Source organism: Phalangium opilio, unplaced genomic scaffold (genome assembly GCF_054372755.1).
Source record: "Phalangium opilio isolate 3A_F unplaced genomic scaffold, DU_Popi_V2 ptg000101l_1, whole genome shotgun sequence".
Lineage (NCBI taxonomy): Eukaryota > Metazoa > Arthropoda > Arachnida > Opiliones > Phalangiidae > Phalangium > Phalangium opilio.
This window is the reverse complement of record NW_028324204.1, coordinates 4,610,169-4,625,587: the sequence shown is the minus strand read 5'-3', so window position 1 is coordinate 4,625,587 and position 15,419 is coordinate 4,610,169. Positions and strand designations below refer to the sequence as shown.

Here is a 15,419-nt window from a genome sequence, read left to right as displayed (position 1 = left end):
ATTAAATGGTATTTGACGGTTCGCGCGCGGTATACACGTGAACTTGGAAATACGGGTGCTGAAACCGAAATTAGTCCATTTTTCCTAGGTTTTACACATGCCACATTGACACTGGAAGTTATCCCACAACAAATCGACTCAAGTAGGGATAAAATAGCCGAGAGTATGAATAGCTTCGAAGCTAAGGGAAGTGGGTGGAAGTTAGACCGTATTTTGTTTTAACAAATCAATATTATCCAGTATTTACACCTAGTGGGTGGAACATATTTTCAATTACCACCCGTGATTGAAAATAAAAAGGCAACGGTGAATGTTAACCCGGAAGATCCAATTGACAATAAGTGTTTCTTGTGGTCGATAATAGCAGAACTTCATCCGGCTTTAAACATCCCAAGTCGTGTAACACATTATGGGCCGTATGAGAACGAACTCAATTTGTGTGGAATCACTTTCCCTTTTGAATTAGATACGTTTAAACTTATACGGTTTGAGGAGGTGAATAATTTATCAGTGAATATTTTCGCGTACGAGAAAGGATGTTTTCCGCGCTACGTTAGTGACAATAAAGTGCACGAATCTAGACAAATTGATCTTCTCTTGGTTTCCAATGGGAAGTCAAAACACTACGTGTTAATTTGCCACCTTAGCCGATTGTTTAACGGTTTTACGAAACATTGTCACCAATCATTCTACTGCCGATATTGTTTGAAAAGAAGCGCCACCGAAACGGTTCACAATAATCTCGTGCGTGAATGTAGGGTACACGACCCGCAACGTGTGATTATGCCGCATAGTGAACCTATATTGAAATTTCAAAACTTTGGATGGAATCAAATGGTAATTTACTAAATATAACCAAGTGCAAGACGAAATTATAATGTTTCATTACATCGATATAGGTTCCATATATTATTGTAGCCGATTTTGAATCGATTCTCGCGAAGGTGACAACATGTTTGCCAGATGCGTCACTATCATCGACAACTACTTTGGCGTTGCATAAGGCGTGTGGTTTTTCATACGAAATAGTTGGACAAACCAGTAAATTCTAGACCCCCCCAAACGGAATAACCGGTTATCTTACAAATATTCACGCTATCATAGGAAACCTCGTTAAACACGAAGTATACAGAGGGGTTGACGGAGCGATGAAATTTTTGAAAATGCTGTTGGACGAATCTGATTTTATTGTTGAAAAACTCAAGGAGAACATCCCAATGCAATTAACAGCAGTCGAGGAAGCTTCACACGAAGCTGCGACTCGTTGTTACGTATGTGAAGAATCCTTCAAGGCTACTGTAATCAAAACACGCGACCATGACCACTACACTGGAAGATATAGAGGGGGTGCGTGTCAAAGCTGCAATTTGAAATTAAAAGCACCCAAATTCATTCCAGTCGTGATGCATAATCTCAGCAGGTAATTTAAATAGTCATGTCTAATAAGACTTGATTATTAACTATCAATCACCGGATAGGTACGATGCGCATCTAATTATGCAGCAAATTGCGGTGATTCGTAACAAAAGGATTGACTTTATAGCAACCAATAGTGAGACATACATTTCATTCACACTGGGAAATCTGCGTTTCGTGAACAGTATCAGATTCCTGCCTGCATCCCTCGAATCGTTGGTTTCAAATGTTGCGAAAGGAGGATCAGAGAAATTTCCGCTCCTAAACGCGGTTTTCAATCCAACCGAAGTCAAGTTACTTTTTCGGAAAGGTGTATACCCATACACTTACATGGATTCAGAGAAACGCTTCTCTAAAAAGCAACTACCATCAATTGAGAGTTTCCACAACGATCTCACGGATGAGCCACTCAAACCGGATGATTACGCCCATGCTCAAAACTTATGGCAATCATTCAACATTCGGAATTTGGGTATGATCATGATAACACACACTCAAGATGAATAATTACTAATATCAGTATGGTTTTTAAAGGAGGGTACCACGATTTGCATGTCCTGTCCGATACTCTACTCCAAAACTTCCGCAAAATGTGCATGACATACTATCGTCTAGACCCTGCAAACTCATATACATTACCTGGTTTTGCCTGGCAAGCCGCGCTATGTATGACAAAGGTACACCTAGACTTGCTATTGGATGAGAACATGCACCTCTTCATCGAATTGGGGATTAGGGGAGGGGTATCCATGATAAGTCGTCGCTTTGCGGCGGCGAACAACAGATTATTACGACGCATCAAAACCGGAAAGTTACATCTGTTATCTAGGTAGGATATACAAGTTATCCTGAACTCATTTTCAAATACTAACAATCAATTACAATAGATTGCAACAACCTTTATGGGACGGTACATGAGAAATTTCCGGTGGGAGGAACCCAACCCCAACTCCGAGCGAGAGATTCTTAGTTGTCCAGACGACTCACCGGTGGGTTATATCATCGAAGTGGATATGGAGTACCCTGAAACACTACATCATGAACATAACTGTTACCCACTGGCTCTAGAATCCATGCCAATAAAACCCCAGATGCTCTCGGAATACTCCAAGAACCAGATGACTTTGTTGAACATCAAAATCAAGGAATCCTTACCCAAATAAGTTCCCAACCTCTTTAACAAGGAACAATACATAGTTCATTATCGCAATTTAAAATATTACGTGTCAATGGGGCTGAAAATCAGCAAAATCCGCAGAATTTTGAAGTTTGAACAAGGAGCATGGTTAAAGGGGTATATAGAATTTAACACTGAGAAGAGGACGAAAGCAACTGACGATTTCGAGAAGGATCTTTTCAAATTGATGAACAATGCGGTGTTTGGTGTGTAATTATAAATTAGAATAATAAAAAAAATTGGGATTAATTATGATTTCCTTCCCCCAAGGCAAACCATGGAGAACGTTCGGAATCCCCAGGATTTAAATCTCGTGACCACTCCCGAAAAGGCCGTCAAAAAAGCTAGTTCACCGGCCTTCGAACGGTTTACAATTTTCCACAACGAACTAGTTGGAATTCATTCTGCCAAGAAGAAGATGGTCCTAAACCGGCCAATATACACGGGGTTTGCCATACTGGATCTATCAAAACTCTTGATGTATCAATTCCACTATGACGTAATCCGGAAACAACATGGTGACAAGGCTAAACTCCTTTTTACAGACACGGGTACGTTTCATGTGAATACATAACATCTACCTATACTAACCTTATGTAAAATTATAGACAGCCTCACCTACCACATTGAGACTCGGGATTTATACGAAGACTTCGACGCTCAAGCGGACAAGTATGATTTCTCAGGCTATCCACGTGACCATCCACTTCACAGTGACGAGAATAAAAAACGTCTGGGGAAGTTTAAAGATGAATTGGACGGCACCCCGATCATAGAGTTTTGCGGTTTAAGACCGAAGATGTATGTACTACTACTGGCCGATATATTTCAGAACTTTAGAATAATGTGTTTGGACTATTACAAAATGGATTGTGCCCATGCTTACACGGCGCCCGGATTCAGTTGGCAGTCTGCATTATATTTAACCAAGGTTAAACTGGATATTCTATTGGTCATTGACATGCATTTGTTTATTGAGAAGGGTATTAGCGGAGGCGTGTCAATGATTAGTCATCGTTTAGCCCAGGCTAATAACAAAGATCTACCAGAAACGTTTGACTCCGATAAACCATCCAGTTACATTACGTACTTGGATTGCAACAACCTCTATGGTACGGTAATGTGTGACTACCTACCAATGAAAGACTTCAAGTGGGTTGAGTCATCTCTCAACTACACCAATGATGTCATTCTAAGTCACCCGGATGATGACGAAACCGGTTTCATTCTCGAGGTGGATCTAGATTATCCTGAACATCTTCACGATATCCATAACTGTTATCCTCTCGCTCCAGAAAAGCGGGTGATTACAACATCTGAACTGTCACCTTTTTCTAAGCAACAACTTCGAGAATTAGGAATCATGGAAAGGATAGCTTTCCGAAATTAGTTCCATCGCTTTACAAGAAAGAAAATTATGTATTACACTACCGGAACCTAAAATATTACGTCTCTAAAGGACTCCTGATAACCAAGATCCAACGTATCATGTCTTTCAAGCAAGGGGCATGGTTAAAACCGTACATTGAATTCAACACGGAGAAGCGGAAGTTGGCATTGAATGACTTTGAACGTGATTACTTCTATACAATTAAGCGGCAGATAGACAAAACGAGTCGCAAGTGGCAATGTAAACAAATCGATTTGCGCATAGCTTTTAAAAATTTGGATGACATTCCAACTAGAGATTTTTTTCGAATTTTTCGAAAAATTCTCGATTAAGTTATACGCAAATTAGTAACCGAGAACCCCGATTATAATCGAGTTCGATTTGTTTTAAGCTCCCCCGGATTGACGACCCCCGTAAATATTAAATTTATAAAAATTTATAAATTTACAAGTAAACGAATTATGCGCACCATCTATAGAGTAACGCAATCTAGTCGGGACTTCGTCTTTAATGGCGAAGATTTTCAGTTTGACATAATTTTTTAAAACCTCGATGCTAATATAGGGACTTATTATAAATCCATTAAAAATAGAACTTTGGTTAATTTGGATTATTTCGTAAAAATAAATAGCCAATTTATTTTTATGGAGAACAATGATAACCTCTGTTTTGCACGGAGTTTAGTTCTGGGAAAAGAGCTAGCCGATCGCAATTTTTATCAACAAAATAAGCAAGGTCCGCCCTTTAACCAGAACAATTTTGACAAACTGAAACGCAATAGCACCCTTGTGGGTAATATTGCGAAAATCTTAAACAGAAAAGCCGACGTCCAAGAAGGTCTCGTTACTCTAGAAGATATTCAAAAATTTCAAAATTATTTAGCTCCCCATTATTGGATTGTGATAGTCGATGCTGCGAATAATTTTACCCTATTTTTAAAAGGACCCCGTGCTCCTAAATTTATCTATCTCTTAAAAATTGGCGATAATATCCACCCCGCGAAAACTTGGCACGGTATGATGGGGGGTTGTATCTCTTGCGATTTATGCCTGAAATCGTTTTACAAATACGATTTGTTAAAAAATCATAAATGCCCCGAGGATACGAAACCCTATATTTGTTATCAATGCCAAGGAGAAGCTTTTCATTCAACCAACGAGGACGTTTTAAAACGTTGCGACAAATGCCACCGCTATTTTTTCCCTGGCCTCTGTTTCGAAACTCATTTACTTAACGGAACCTGCGGCAGTCAAAAACGATGTTTAGAATGCGGGCGGCTTATGGGCGACGATCACGATTGCAACCCCGAATGCTCTCAATGTAAAATAGTCCAACCGCCAGGTTAACATTTTGTTATGCCTTTGAAAACCAAAATGAAAGCCTCGCGGTTTATTTATTACGACATTAAGACTATTCTCAGAAATAATATCCACGTCCCTATTTTACTAGTTTGCGACGTAAAAACTGGAGCTGGCTTTGAAACCAAAATTTTTTACGACCCCAATTGCATTGAGCAATTTTTAAATAATATATTTAGCGTAGAACAAGTAGTTTTGCCTGGACAAAAACGTAAAACGTATCAACCGCGCTTTACTAACACGCAAATCGTAGCTCATTACGCGAAAGCTTTCGATAACTTCTTAATTCTTAACGCTTTAGTTCATAGACACGTGACTCCTGCCGTTATTTTTGACGGCAGTAAAATTCTGATGATTCATCTCGAGGGACCGCAAATTAGATTTCTCGATAGCTTTAATTACATTAGTCAACCTTTGCGTAATTTCACTAGCATGTTCATCGGCGACGTGGCGAAAGGATTCTTTTCATTTGATTTTTATACCGAAGAAAATCTCAATTACATCGGCGTCATCCCTGAGCCTTCGTACTTTAACGTAGCTCAAATGAAAGCCAATGATTATCGGGATTTTCAAACTTAGTATGCGTCGAGGGAAGGATCTATTTATAACATCAAAGAGGAGCTTATTAAATATTGCATTAGAGATTTCCGAGTCCTGAGACAAGGTGTCGAAGCTTTTAGAAAAATTTACGTCGATCTAACAAAATTAGACACTTTTTGCTTAAAAAATATCACTTTGGCGGGCGCTTTAACCACTATTTATTTTAACAACTACTATAAACCTTACAGCATGGGTATTGTTCCTTCTAGCGGCTATAACGCGAAATTTAATCACAGTCAAATTAGCTTAAAATATCTCGCTTGGGTGGAGAAAAAGGGACATATAAAATTGCGAACCGCTTTAAGCTGCGGGAGTGAATATCGTGTGGGTCCCTATTTAGTTGATGGTTACAGTCAAACTCCTCGCAAAATTTTCGATTTCCACGGTTGTTACTATCGCGGATGTCCATGTCAAAAACTTAATGTTTACAATACCCAATTGAAAGCCAGCAACAGATTTCTGTACGAACGCACTCTAGATAGAGAGTTGTTTATAAAAGAGAAGATGCCCGCCAACGAATATACTTCAATCTTTAAGTGCCAATTTGTTAAGCTTTTAAAAGAAAACGCCTTTTGCAAAGTTTAACTTTTTGACCACAAATATCAGTCCGTAGCGCTCTCTATGGGGGTCGAACAGAAAATTTTGTTCTTAACTGCCACGTGCAAGGTAAGGAGATATTTCTTATAAGGATATTATTTCTTTATATCCGAAAGTTCGTCATGATTGCTCGTATCCCAGCGGCCACCCCATTATTTATAACAGAGATTTTGACAAGTCGCCTGGGTGGGATTTTGGCATCATGATTTGCCGTCTGTTGGCCCCCTAAGTTCTCCACATTCCCTTAATTCCATTTCGAAATTAAGGTAAATTAGCCTACGCCCTCTGTCGCACGTGTTTAGAATTTCGAGCGGGAACCTGCTCGTCAATGAACGGGCTTTCGAATCAGTGGCCAACTGTAGAAGTCTATGCCGCTATGGAACATGGCTATAAACTCCTCGATATATTCGAAGTTTACCACTATCCCAAAAAGGAATACTTCTTCTCGCAGTACATGACTGATTTTATCGCCTTGAAAGTGAAGAATTCCGGATTTCCCGCTCACGCGCAAACGCCTCTGCAAAAAGAAGCGTATATCGCGGATTTAAACAAGAATGAAAAGCTTTCTCTGACCGTGGCGGAGATTCAATCAAATTCTTCCCTTTGTAATATTGCTAAAATTAATTTAAATTCTCTTTCGGGTCGCATGGCTTTGAATACTGGTAAAATTCGTAGCGTCTTTATCAACAATTATTACGAATTGATACGAAACGCGAGCGATTACACCCTGGAATTAGTCGATTTGCGGCCAATTACGGAGTCAATCGCACTCTTTTCGTACAAGGTCAAAAGCGATTACGTCCTAGATTACAAACTGGGTTCGGCAATTGTGGGTAGCTTTGTGTCTTGTTACGGGTGACTCGAATTGAATAAAATGCTGCTTCAATTATACCGCGCTGCCTTGTAAGGAATCGATAATCTACCGTCATCTACCGGGAGAGTTCAGCAACCATATCGGTTGCTGGGCGGACGAACTCGGCGGTTATTATATAACTTCTTTTTATAGTACCGGCGCCAAAAGTTACTCGTTTCGCACAAGGAAAGGAAAAAAAGTCAAAAAATTAAAGGCTTAACTCAAAATAGAGAAAATTCGGAAAAAATTGATTTCGTAACCTTTCAAAGTATGGCGATGAAATCGGAAAAAGAAGTTATTGTAAATGTCCCTTTTAATTTTAAAAAGAATAAATACAAGCTGCAGTTAGAGGCCGTTAAAATGACAAAAACGTTTCGCCGCACATCTGACAAGTGTTGAACGGTGATTTGAGAACTAGTCGACCAAACGGTTTGAAAGAGACAGCACCTGCTTCAACATCTCTTATAAACCATGAATTACCGAAACTAGGCGGCGACATACTTTTGAAGGCTTGTGGGAATCGTGCGTTCCCATCGAAGCCTTGGCCAAAGACGGTTTTTATCTTTCAGACGTAGAATCGCAAACGACGTGTTGCACTTTCTGCGGGGTCAGCCTACATCAGTGGATGTTCTATCCAGGGAACATCGTCGACACAGTCCATCGTGTCCGATGGTCTCTATAAAACCGTGCAACAATAAACCACTGAAACAGTTGACCACTAACTTCTCGACCGAAGCGGGCATCGATGTTTGCGACCGGAGTCATCTGGTCCAGACATGCTCGCTAAACACCGAACATCGGTCAGGAAAAGAGGAAGCGCGACTCCTCCATCCGTCGTGTTTTCTACTGTAGTGCGTGTCTATCTTCTACCCTCAGAGTCACGTGTAAATATTAAATGGCTAAATGCCCAGCGGTTTAGCCAGCGAATCGCCGTGTTCGAAAATGTATTTTTAAAATGAAAAAAAAGAATATAATCTAGGGCTTTTGTGTTTAAAAGGGTGTATGGTTTTTTTTGTTTTTTCATTTTTTATGTTTGTCAATTTAATATGCTTTGATCCCATTGAATCGAATTCCCATTCGACAGAACGGCTTTTTTGTGGTGTCCCATTCGACCGAACGTAGCCAAAAGGTGCGATTTTATTATAGTCCCATTGGACTGAAATACTATTGAACTGGAAGAAGACATACTGTGTGGTTTTGCATTAAATATATTTTTAATTAATAGGAAAATCTTTTGGAAAAGGTGGCAGCTAATTAATAGGAGAATATTTTAGAAAAGGTGGTAGCTAATTAAAAGGAGAATATTTTGGAAAATGTGGCAGCTAATTAGTAGGAGAATGTTTTGGAATAGGTTGCAGCTAATTAATAGAAGAATATTTTGGAAAAGGTGGCAGCTAATTAATAGGAGAATGTTTTGGAAAAGGTGGTAGCTAATTAAAAGGAGAATATTTTGGAAAAGGTGGTAGCTAGTTAGAAGGAGAATATTTTGGAAAAGGTGGTAGCTAGTTAGAAGGAGAATATTTTGGAAAATGTGGCAGCTAATTAGAAGGAGAATGTTTTGGAAAAGGTTGCAGCTAATTAATAGGAGAATATTCTGGAACAGGTGGCAGCTAATTAATAGGAAAATCTTTTGGAAAAGGTGGCAGCTAATTAATAGGGGAATGTTTCGGAAAAGGTGGTAGCTATTTAAAGGGAGAATATTTTGGAAAAGGTGTCAACGAATTATTGGAACCGAACCTAACCTTACCTATTCTAACCGAACCTAACCTAACCCACCCGAAACCAAAATATTAAAATTTTAACTTAAAACTTAAAGACATTGATGGAACAACCATTAAGACTGTACTTCATTTTAAGGACAGTTTGTTTATTAATTCTATATATCTCTTGCCTTGAAAGGAATGAAAGTGAGCGTTTTAATTAGTATCACGAAACATTTACTTTTAATATTATTTACATACCTTTCGGAGATTCGAACCAACAACCTATCGCTTCGCAGTCCAACATCTTATCCACTACACCACCGAATCGCTGACGGCTACAGTGTTTCAAGTTATATTCATGTATTTTTTAGGGGCATATTCGGACGATTGGGATTTCGGTCCATCGGGAATATAGCCATTGGGCTGGAAATCTAAAATCATTGCGGGTTTTTTTGTCGAATGGGATTTCGGTCCATTGGGAATTCGGTTGAAAGGGACGATACCTTTAATATAGGGGTTTATATTCTGTTTAAAGGGTGTATGGGTTTTTCTTAATTGTATGTCTATATATTGTATGTTAGTTATATAAATGCAACAGAAATAAAAAATGTCACTTTGTAAAATGAACTCGACTAAGCCAGTTTCACATTCTTTGAAATTTAAAACACTTGCGGAATTTCTAATTGTCGGACCTACGCAAACTGTCAAAAGCTGTCTTTTGAGCAATTTATTGCAACATCAAGAATGCATTTTCGACCCTCATAAAAATGTTATTTATTGCTACGCCGCGTGGCAACCAAACTACGAAAAATTAAATCAATTGATCCCTAAATTCATTTTTGGGAAGTCCGTCGTGATTCCTACTTAATTTTGGACGATTTAGCTAGTATGTTGTTTAAGCAAGCTCATTTTACCGATTTAATTTGCGTGACGTCGCATCCTTTAGGCTATATGGTAATAATTATTAAGGGTACCCAGTCCCGTATAATTTCCCAAAAATCTTCGTAACCGACAACCGCTAACGGAGAGAGACTATATTTTTCCAGTTGCCGGTAGTTGAACGCAGCCTTCATGCTCCGTGTTTTTGTTCTTGCCGAGGCCCGTAGTTCTCAAAATGAAGGTTTCGTATCTGCCTGGTCTCGTAGGTATAGTTTACTCTTTATTATTTCTGACTTTTACTTCGAGACTACTTGCGCTCGGGTGCTATGTCGATTTATGTGCTTCAAATGTATCTGATTATTCGTATATCGAATTTGCGAGACAATCCTCGTCTTACTCGTTCGATGTGTTTTCACCGTCTAAACAGTTTGCTTTTATTAAGCATAAACCTAACGCTAGATTGCCTAAGTCGCGTAATTTTAGCCTTTGGTGTGTTTGCACCGTAATTCTTCTCGCCGGTGATATAAATTTAAATCCTGGTCCAGCCAGAAAAATTCCGTGTAAGATTTGCTTAAAAGTCGCCCGTCGTAGCAAAAAAAGTATTCGTTGTCATGAGTGTGAAATCGATTTTCACTCAGCTTGTGTCTATTTTAACAATTTAAAAAGTTTCAAATTATCGTGCGATTCAAAATTTATTTGTTTTGACTGCGGGATGCTGAAAATCGAAGATTCGTTTTTTATTAATTCAAGTATGTCTCTTGAGAAAAATTCTCTTAATGGGATAAACATTCCTAAGATGCAGGGTGTCAAAAAAACTAAAATTAAGCGACGAAAAAAACTGGAATCCATATTCTTCTATTTGTCTAACGTTCGTAGTATTAGACAAAAATTGCGTGATCTCGACGTGGTAGCTCGCAATATGAATCCGGATATTTTTTTGTTAACTGAAACTTTGCTTGGTCCTGATATTTGCGATACTGAACTCTTCGAAAGTAATTACATTGTGTTTCGACGTGATCGTGCTACTAGGGGCGGTGGTGTCTTGCTAGCCATAAACCAAAGTTTATCTCCGGTTTTGCTGGATATTGACCCTGCTATTCGTGTCTCTCCTGGTGGCATTGAAATTGAAGCTGTGTTTGCTTCTGCTAAGGCGGATGATAGGTCAATCTTGATTGGTTGTCTTTATGTCCCTCCGCCGTGTATCCATGATTATGTAATAGGTGTTTGTGCCTTACTTAATAGTATCACTGATGAGATTAACAATCATGATATTTTCATCTTAATGGGAGACTTTAATATGGCTAGTCTTGGTCTTCCGAAACCAACCCCTGATTGCCTCTCATCACTTGACATTTTCGAATGTGTCTCGAATCTTGGTTTGCATCAAGTTGTCTCTGACAAGACGAGGAATAATAATACTCTTGACCTTGTGTATATTAATGAGAAAAGATTTATTAAGAATGTAGTCTCTGTGGATAATTTACCTGGTTGTGATCATAATGCTGTGACTGGTGAATTAATTTGTACAGTATCTCAGAATAAGGTGGTGCAGCGTTCAAGTTTTGATTTTTGCAATGCTGATATTGTCTCGCTAAATGGACTTATAAGTCACGCTCCTTGGGACATGGTTTTTAACTTAGAAAATGACATTGACGAGGCCTGGGACAATTGGTTATCAATGTTTTCTGCTTGTCTTGATGATAGTATTCCTAGGATTACTTCTCGCCCTAAGCGAAAATCAAATCCTTGGATAACGGGTCAGATAATTCATTTAGCCAATGTGAAAAAAACACTATTTAAAAAACTCAAATCCAATTTCACAGAGTTTAATAGAGCTAGATTCAGGCGTCTGACAAATACGATCAAGGAATTATCTCGTACTTCTTATGCGAATCATGTTAGGCAACTCTCTAATAATTTACGCTCTGAGCCTAAAAAATTTTGGAAATTTGTGGTCTTCAAATCGAAACTCCCAATTCCAAACTTTATGAAGAACAATGAGGATAGCATTGTGCTATCATTGCTACTAAATTCAATGAGTACTTTTGTTCTTGTTTCTGTAAATCTGGCCCAATTCCTAACCCAGCTGACACTTTGTATGATCTTCCGCTACCAGTCGATGATGAGCTAAACTTATTGTTTACTCCATCTTTGGTTATCACTGCTATCAATAACCTGAAATGTAACTCTTCCCCTGGTCCAGATGGTATAACCCCAAAGATGTTACAGCTTTGTCGTGATAGTGTGTCGTATCCTCTGTCTGACTTTTTAAATTACTCGTTGAAGGTAGGCAGACTTCCGGCTGCTTGGAAAAGGGATAATGTTGTCCCTTTATATAAGGGCTCTTCCTTAGACAGATCTGATATGGCGTCCTACCGTCCTATATCCTTATCCTCTGTTTTCTGTAAAATTATGGAATCAATTGTATCTGATTTCATTAATTCTAAATGTATTAAGCCTGGCTTGCTCCCTGAAAAGCAGTTTGGTTTTAGAAAGGGTTTCAGTTGCGTAACGAAGTTAGTCCAGGCTTTTCATTCATGGACTTCTTTTTTGGACTTGCGTGTACCATCTGATGTACATGTCATAATTTTTGACTGGAAAAAAGCCTTTGACTCTGTTCCTCATGATCGCCTCATTTTTAAGCTTTATGGTGTGGGTATTCGCGGTCCTATCCTAGCTTGGGTTGCTGATTTCTTAAGGAATCGTGAACAGAGAGTTGTCTTTCAAGGCGAATTTTCGGGTTATCAACCTGTTACCTCTGGCGTACCCCAGGGATCAATATTGGGTCCTTTACTGTTTATTCTGTACGCCCATGATCTCCACCTTTGTATTTCCCCTGATACTAACCTTTGGCAATACGCTGATGATTCCTTTCTCTCTCGAGCTGTGCGCTCTATGTCGGACACTGTGTTACTTCAGAGAGATATAAATATAATCGTTGACTGGGGAATTAGAAATCTCTTGTCTCTCAATGTATCGAAATGTTCATATATTATTTTAACTAGACGTCGCAATGTATTTAATGTTGATTATTGTGTATCTAATCAAATCTTGCCTCGGGTCTTTAAATGTAAGTTACTTGGGATTTTTATTTCAAGTGATTTAAAATGGGCTGACCATGTCTTATACATTACCTCTAAAGCTAGGCGCTTGACTGGTTTAATTAATAGAACTCTTGGTCGTTCAAAAGCAGCTATTATAGCGTTTAAGGCTCTGGTAATTCCTGTTTTGGAATATGGGTCTGTGGTATGGTCTCCCCATTTTCGAAAGGATATTGACTGTGTTGAACGGGTTTTGAGACATTTTACTTTTTATCAATTGAACCAGTCATGGTTTAATAATGTGCAGAATTTTAATTTAATTTATGTATTTTTTTTCTTTATTTGTATTTGTCTGGGTCAACAAGCTTTGTACTGGGAGTTACTCCTTTTCTTGTTGGCCTCCAATTTATTGGGAAATAAATATTATTATTATTATTATTGTATTTTATCATAATGAAAAATCCTCGAGACGTGGCCTCTATTAGGTATCTAGCGCAGCAGATTAGTCCCGATAATCCAAAGCGTATTATGGACGCGTACAGATTAGCTACTTAAGAACCCTATAATTATTTGTTAATTGATTTAAAACAAGAGACTCCGGAAAACTTACGGTTAAGATCGCGAGTTTTACCCCACGAACCACCTATGTATGTCTATGTCGATAAAATTTAATTGTCATTTGAATAATGGCACTGCGTGTTAAACGTCGATCAGGAAAACGCTCTCGCCTCATAGTAGCGCGTCCCTCGAAAACATTTGCAAAATTTGTTCCTTATTTACAAAGTCTGCTGCAAACTAGTTGTAAACAACGGCGAACACTCTTAAACAATAGTAGCGCTCCTCAATTAAAGAGTATTCAGACAATTTGTAAGAATTAAAAGGGCGGGGCATTTTTTTGAGTAAAGACAGTAAACACCGTTCAGCCAAATACAAAAAAATAATTATTAGACAACTCGGATCGAGTATCTCATCGCAAAAGAGCAAAAAAAGTTGCGCATGCAGCAATCGGGAGATTTTCTCATTGCCTTGCTAGGAGCAATTCTGCCCTCAATTATCCAAGCGATAGCCGCTAGAATATGAAACAAATGGTCCTCGACTCCTCGTGCCCGCTACCACCGTTACTTCAACGGCTGCGCAAGAACATTCCGCATTGGATCAAGAGATGAGAATATTTTAAAATCGCCCTTGAGTGCCTACGATAAATTATACAAATATTTAGATGCCTTTAATAAATATTTATGCATTGAGAAAAATATTCCCTTACCTAAATTTGAAATAATAGTTCCCTCAATGGCGGCTGGGACATCTAAGCCACCTTCACCGACCACATCCTTAACACCGGCTCGCAAAGACTGTCTTCATCGCCGACGAGTTACGCTACATCCTCACCTTCATCACGCACTTCGGGCAGCCCTTTTACCACGCCGACCCGTTATTATACCGAACTCCAGCAGAAAGTCATCAAAACCGAAAAGATACTTCGGACGCCCACACTGCGAGATTCTTACCAAAAATTCGGACCTAATTACGTTGCCGATATGGTTAAACAACAAGCTGAAACTAAAGCTAACCGTTAACAAAAAACATTCTTTACACCGGAAAAAGAAGATGTTGAAGAGGGCGCGGTTGGATACCATTACGGACGTTATAAATATTATATAGTTTCCACTTATTTTCATAAAATATATTTTGTCAGAAGAGGGATTCAACCCACGCACTCCCTCGAGGACAAAAATACACAGATTGACATCGTGACCTAAAGGAAATAAGCACCTTGAGTCTGGCGCCTTAGAGCGCTCGGCCATCGTGACGTGTTGGATAGCATTACGGACGTTATGAATATTATATATGATCCATTTATTTTCATAAAACCTATCGTGTCAGAAGTGGGATTCGAACCCACGCCCTCACACGAGGACCAGAATACACAGATTCACATCGTGAAAGAAAAGGAAGTAAGCCCCTTGAGTCTGGCGCTTTAGACCGCTCGGCCATCCTGACGTGGTGTATACCTTTTTGGACGTTATGAATATTATATATTTTTCTCTTACTTTCATAAAACATATCGTGTCAGAAATGGGGTTAGAACCCACGCCCTCACGGGAGGACTGGAAGACACAGATTCACATCGTGAAGGAAAGGAGGTAGACCCCTTTAGTACGGCACCTCCGACAGCTCGGCTTCCTGGCGTGTTGGATAACTTTTTGGAGGTTATTAATATGATATATTTTCCACTTATTTTCATAACCATTTTGTGTCAGATAATTCAATTTATAAATGAGTTCTGAACTTTATCAATTCGCGGACGACCAGAAGTGCGCGAAATCGGTAGTTGAGATTTATGATTATGAGGCTCTGAAACAAGATTTATTATACCTGCAAAAATGGTGTTGTACGTCCAAAAA

At 39.0% G+C, this 15,419-nt stretch overlaps 2 protein-coding genes and 1 non-coding gene across 3 annotated transcripts; 2 read left to right on the top strand and 1 right to left on the bottom strand.

Annotated features, from left to right (window-relative positions):
* Positions 1 to 409: 409 nt before the first annotated feature.
* Positions 410 to 2,579, top strand: LOC149630997 (uncharacterized). Its single transcript, XM_089851203.1, has 8 exons — positions 410 to 416; positions 467 to 837; positions 900 to 1,041; positions 1,105 to 1,420; positions 1,479 to 1,888; positions 1,951 to 2,093; positions 2,153 to 2,227; positions 2,304 to 2,579. The coding sequence occupies exons 1-8, from the start codon at positions 410 to 412 to the stop codon at positions 2,577 to 2,579; spliced, it is 1,740 nt and encodes a 579-aa protein (XP_089707329.1).
* Positions 2,580 to 9,701: 7,122 nt separating this feature from the next.
* LOC149630996 (uncharacterized) lies at positions 9,702 to 14,094 on the top strand. Its single transcript, XM_089851202.1, has 6 exons — positions 9,702 to 9,947; positions 9,995 to 10,048; positions 10,770 to 11,753; positions 12,260 to 12,489; positions 12,673 to 12,946; positions 13,963 to 14,094. The coding sequence occupies exons 1-6, from the start codon at positions 9,702 to 9,704 to the stop codon at positions 14,092 to 14,094; spliced, it is 1,920 nt and encodes a 639-aa protein (XP_089707328.1).
* Positions 14,095 to 14,892: 798 nt separating this feature from the next.
* On the bottom strand, positions 14,893 to 15,015 carry TRNAL-CAA (transfer RNA leucine (anticodon CAA)). The gene is made up of 2 exons: positions 14,978 to 15,015; positions 14,893 to 14,938 (listed from the first exon to the last, which is right to left on the bottom strand). It is a non-coding gene; the product is annotated as a tRNA-Leu (tRNA).
* Positions 15,016 to 15,419: the final 404 nt, after the last annotated feature.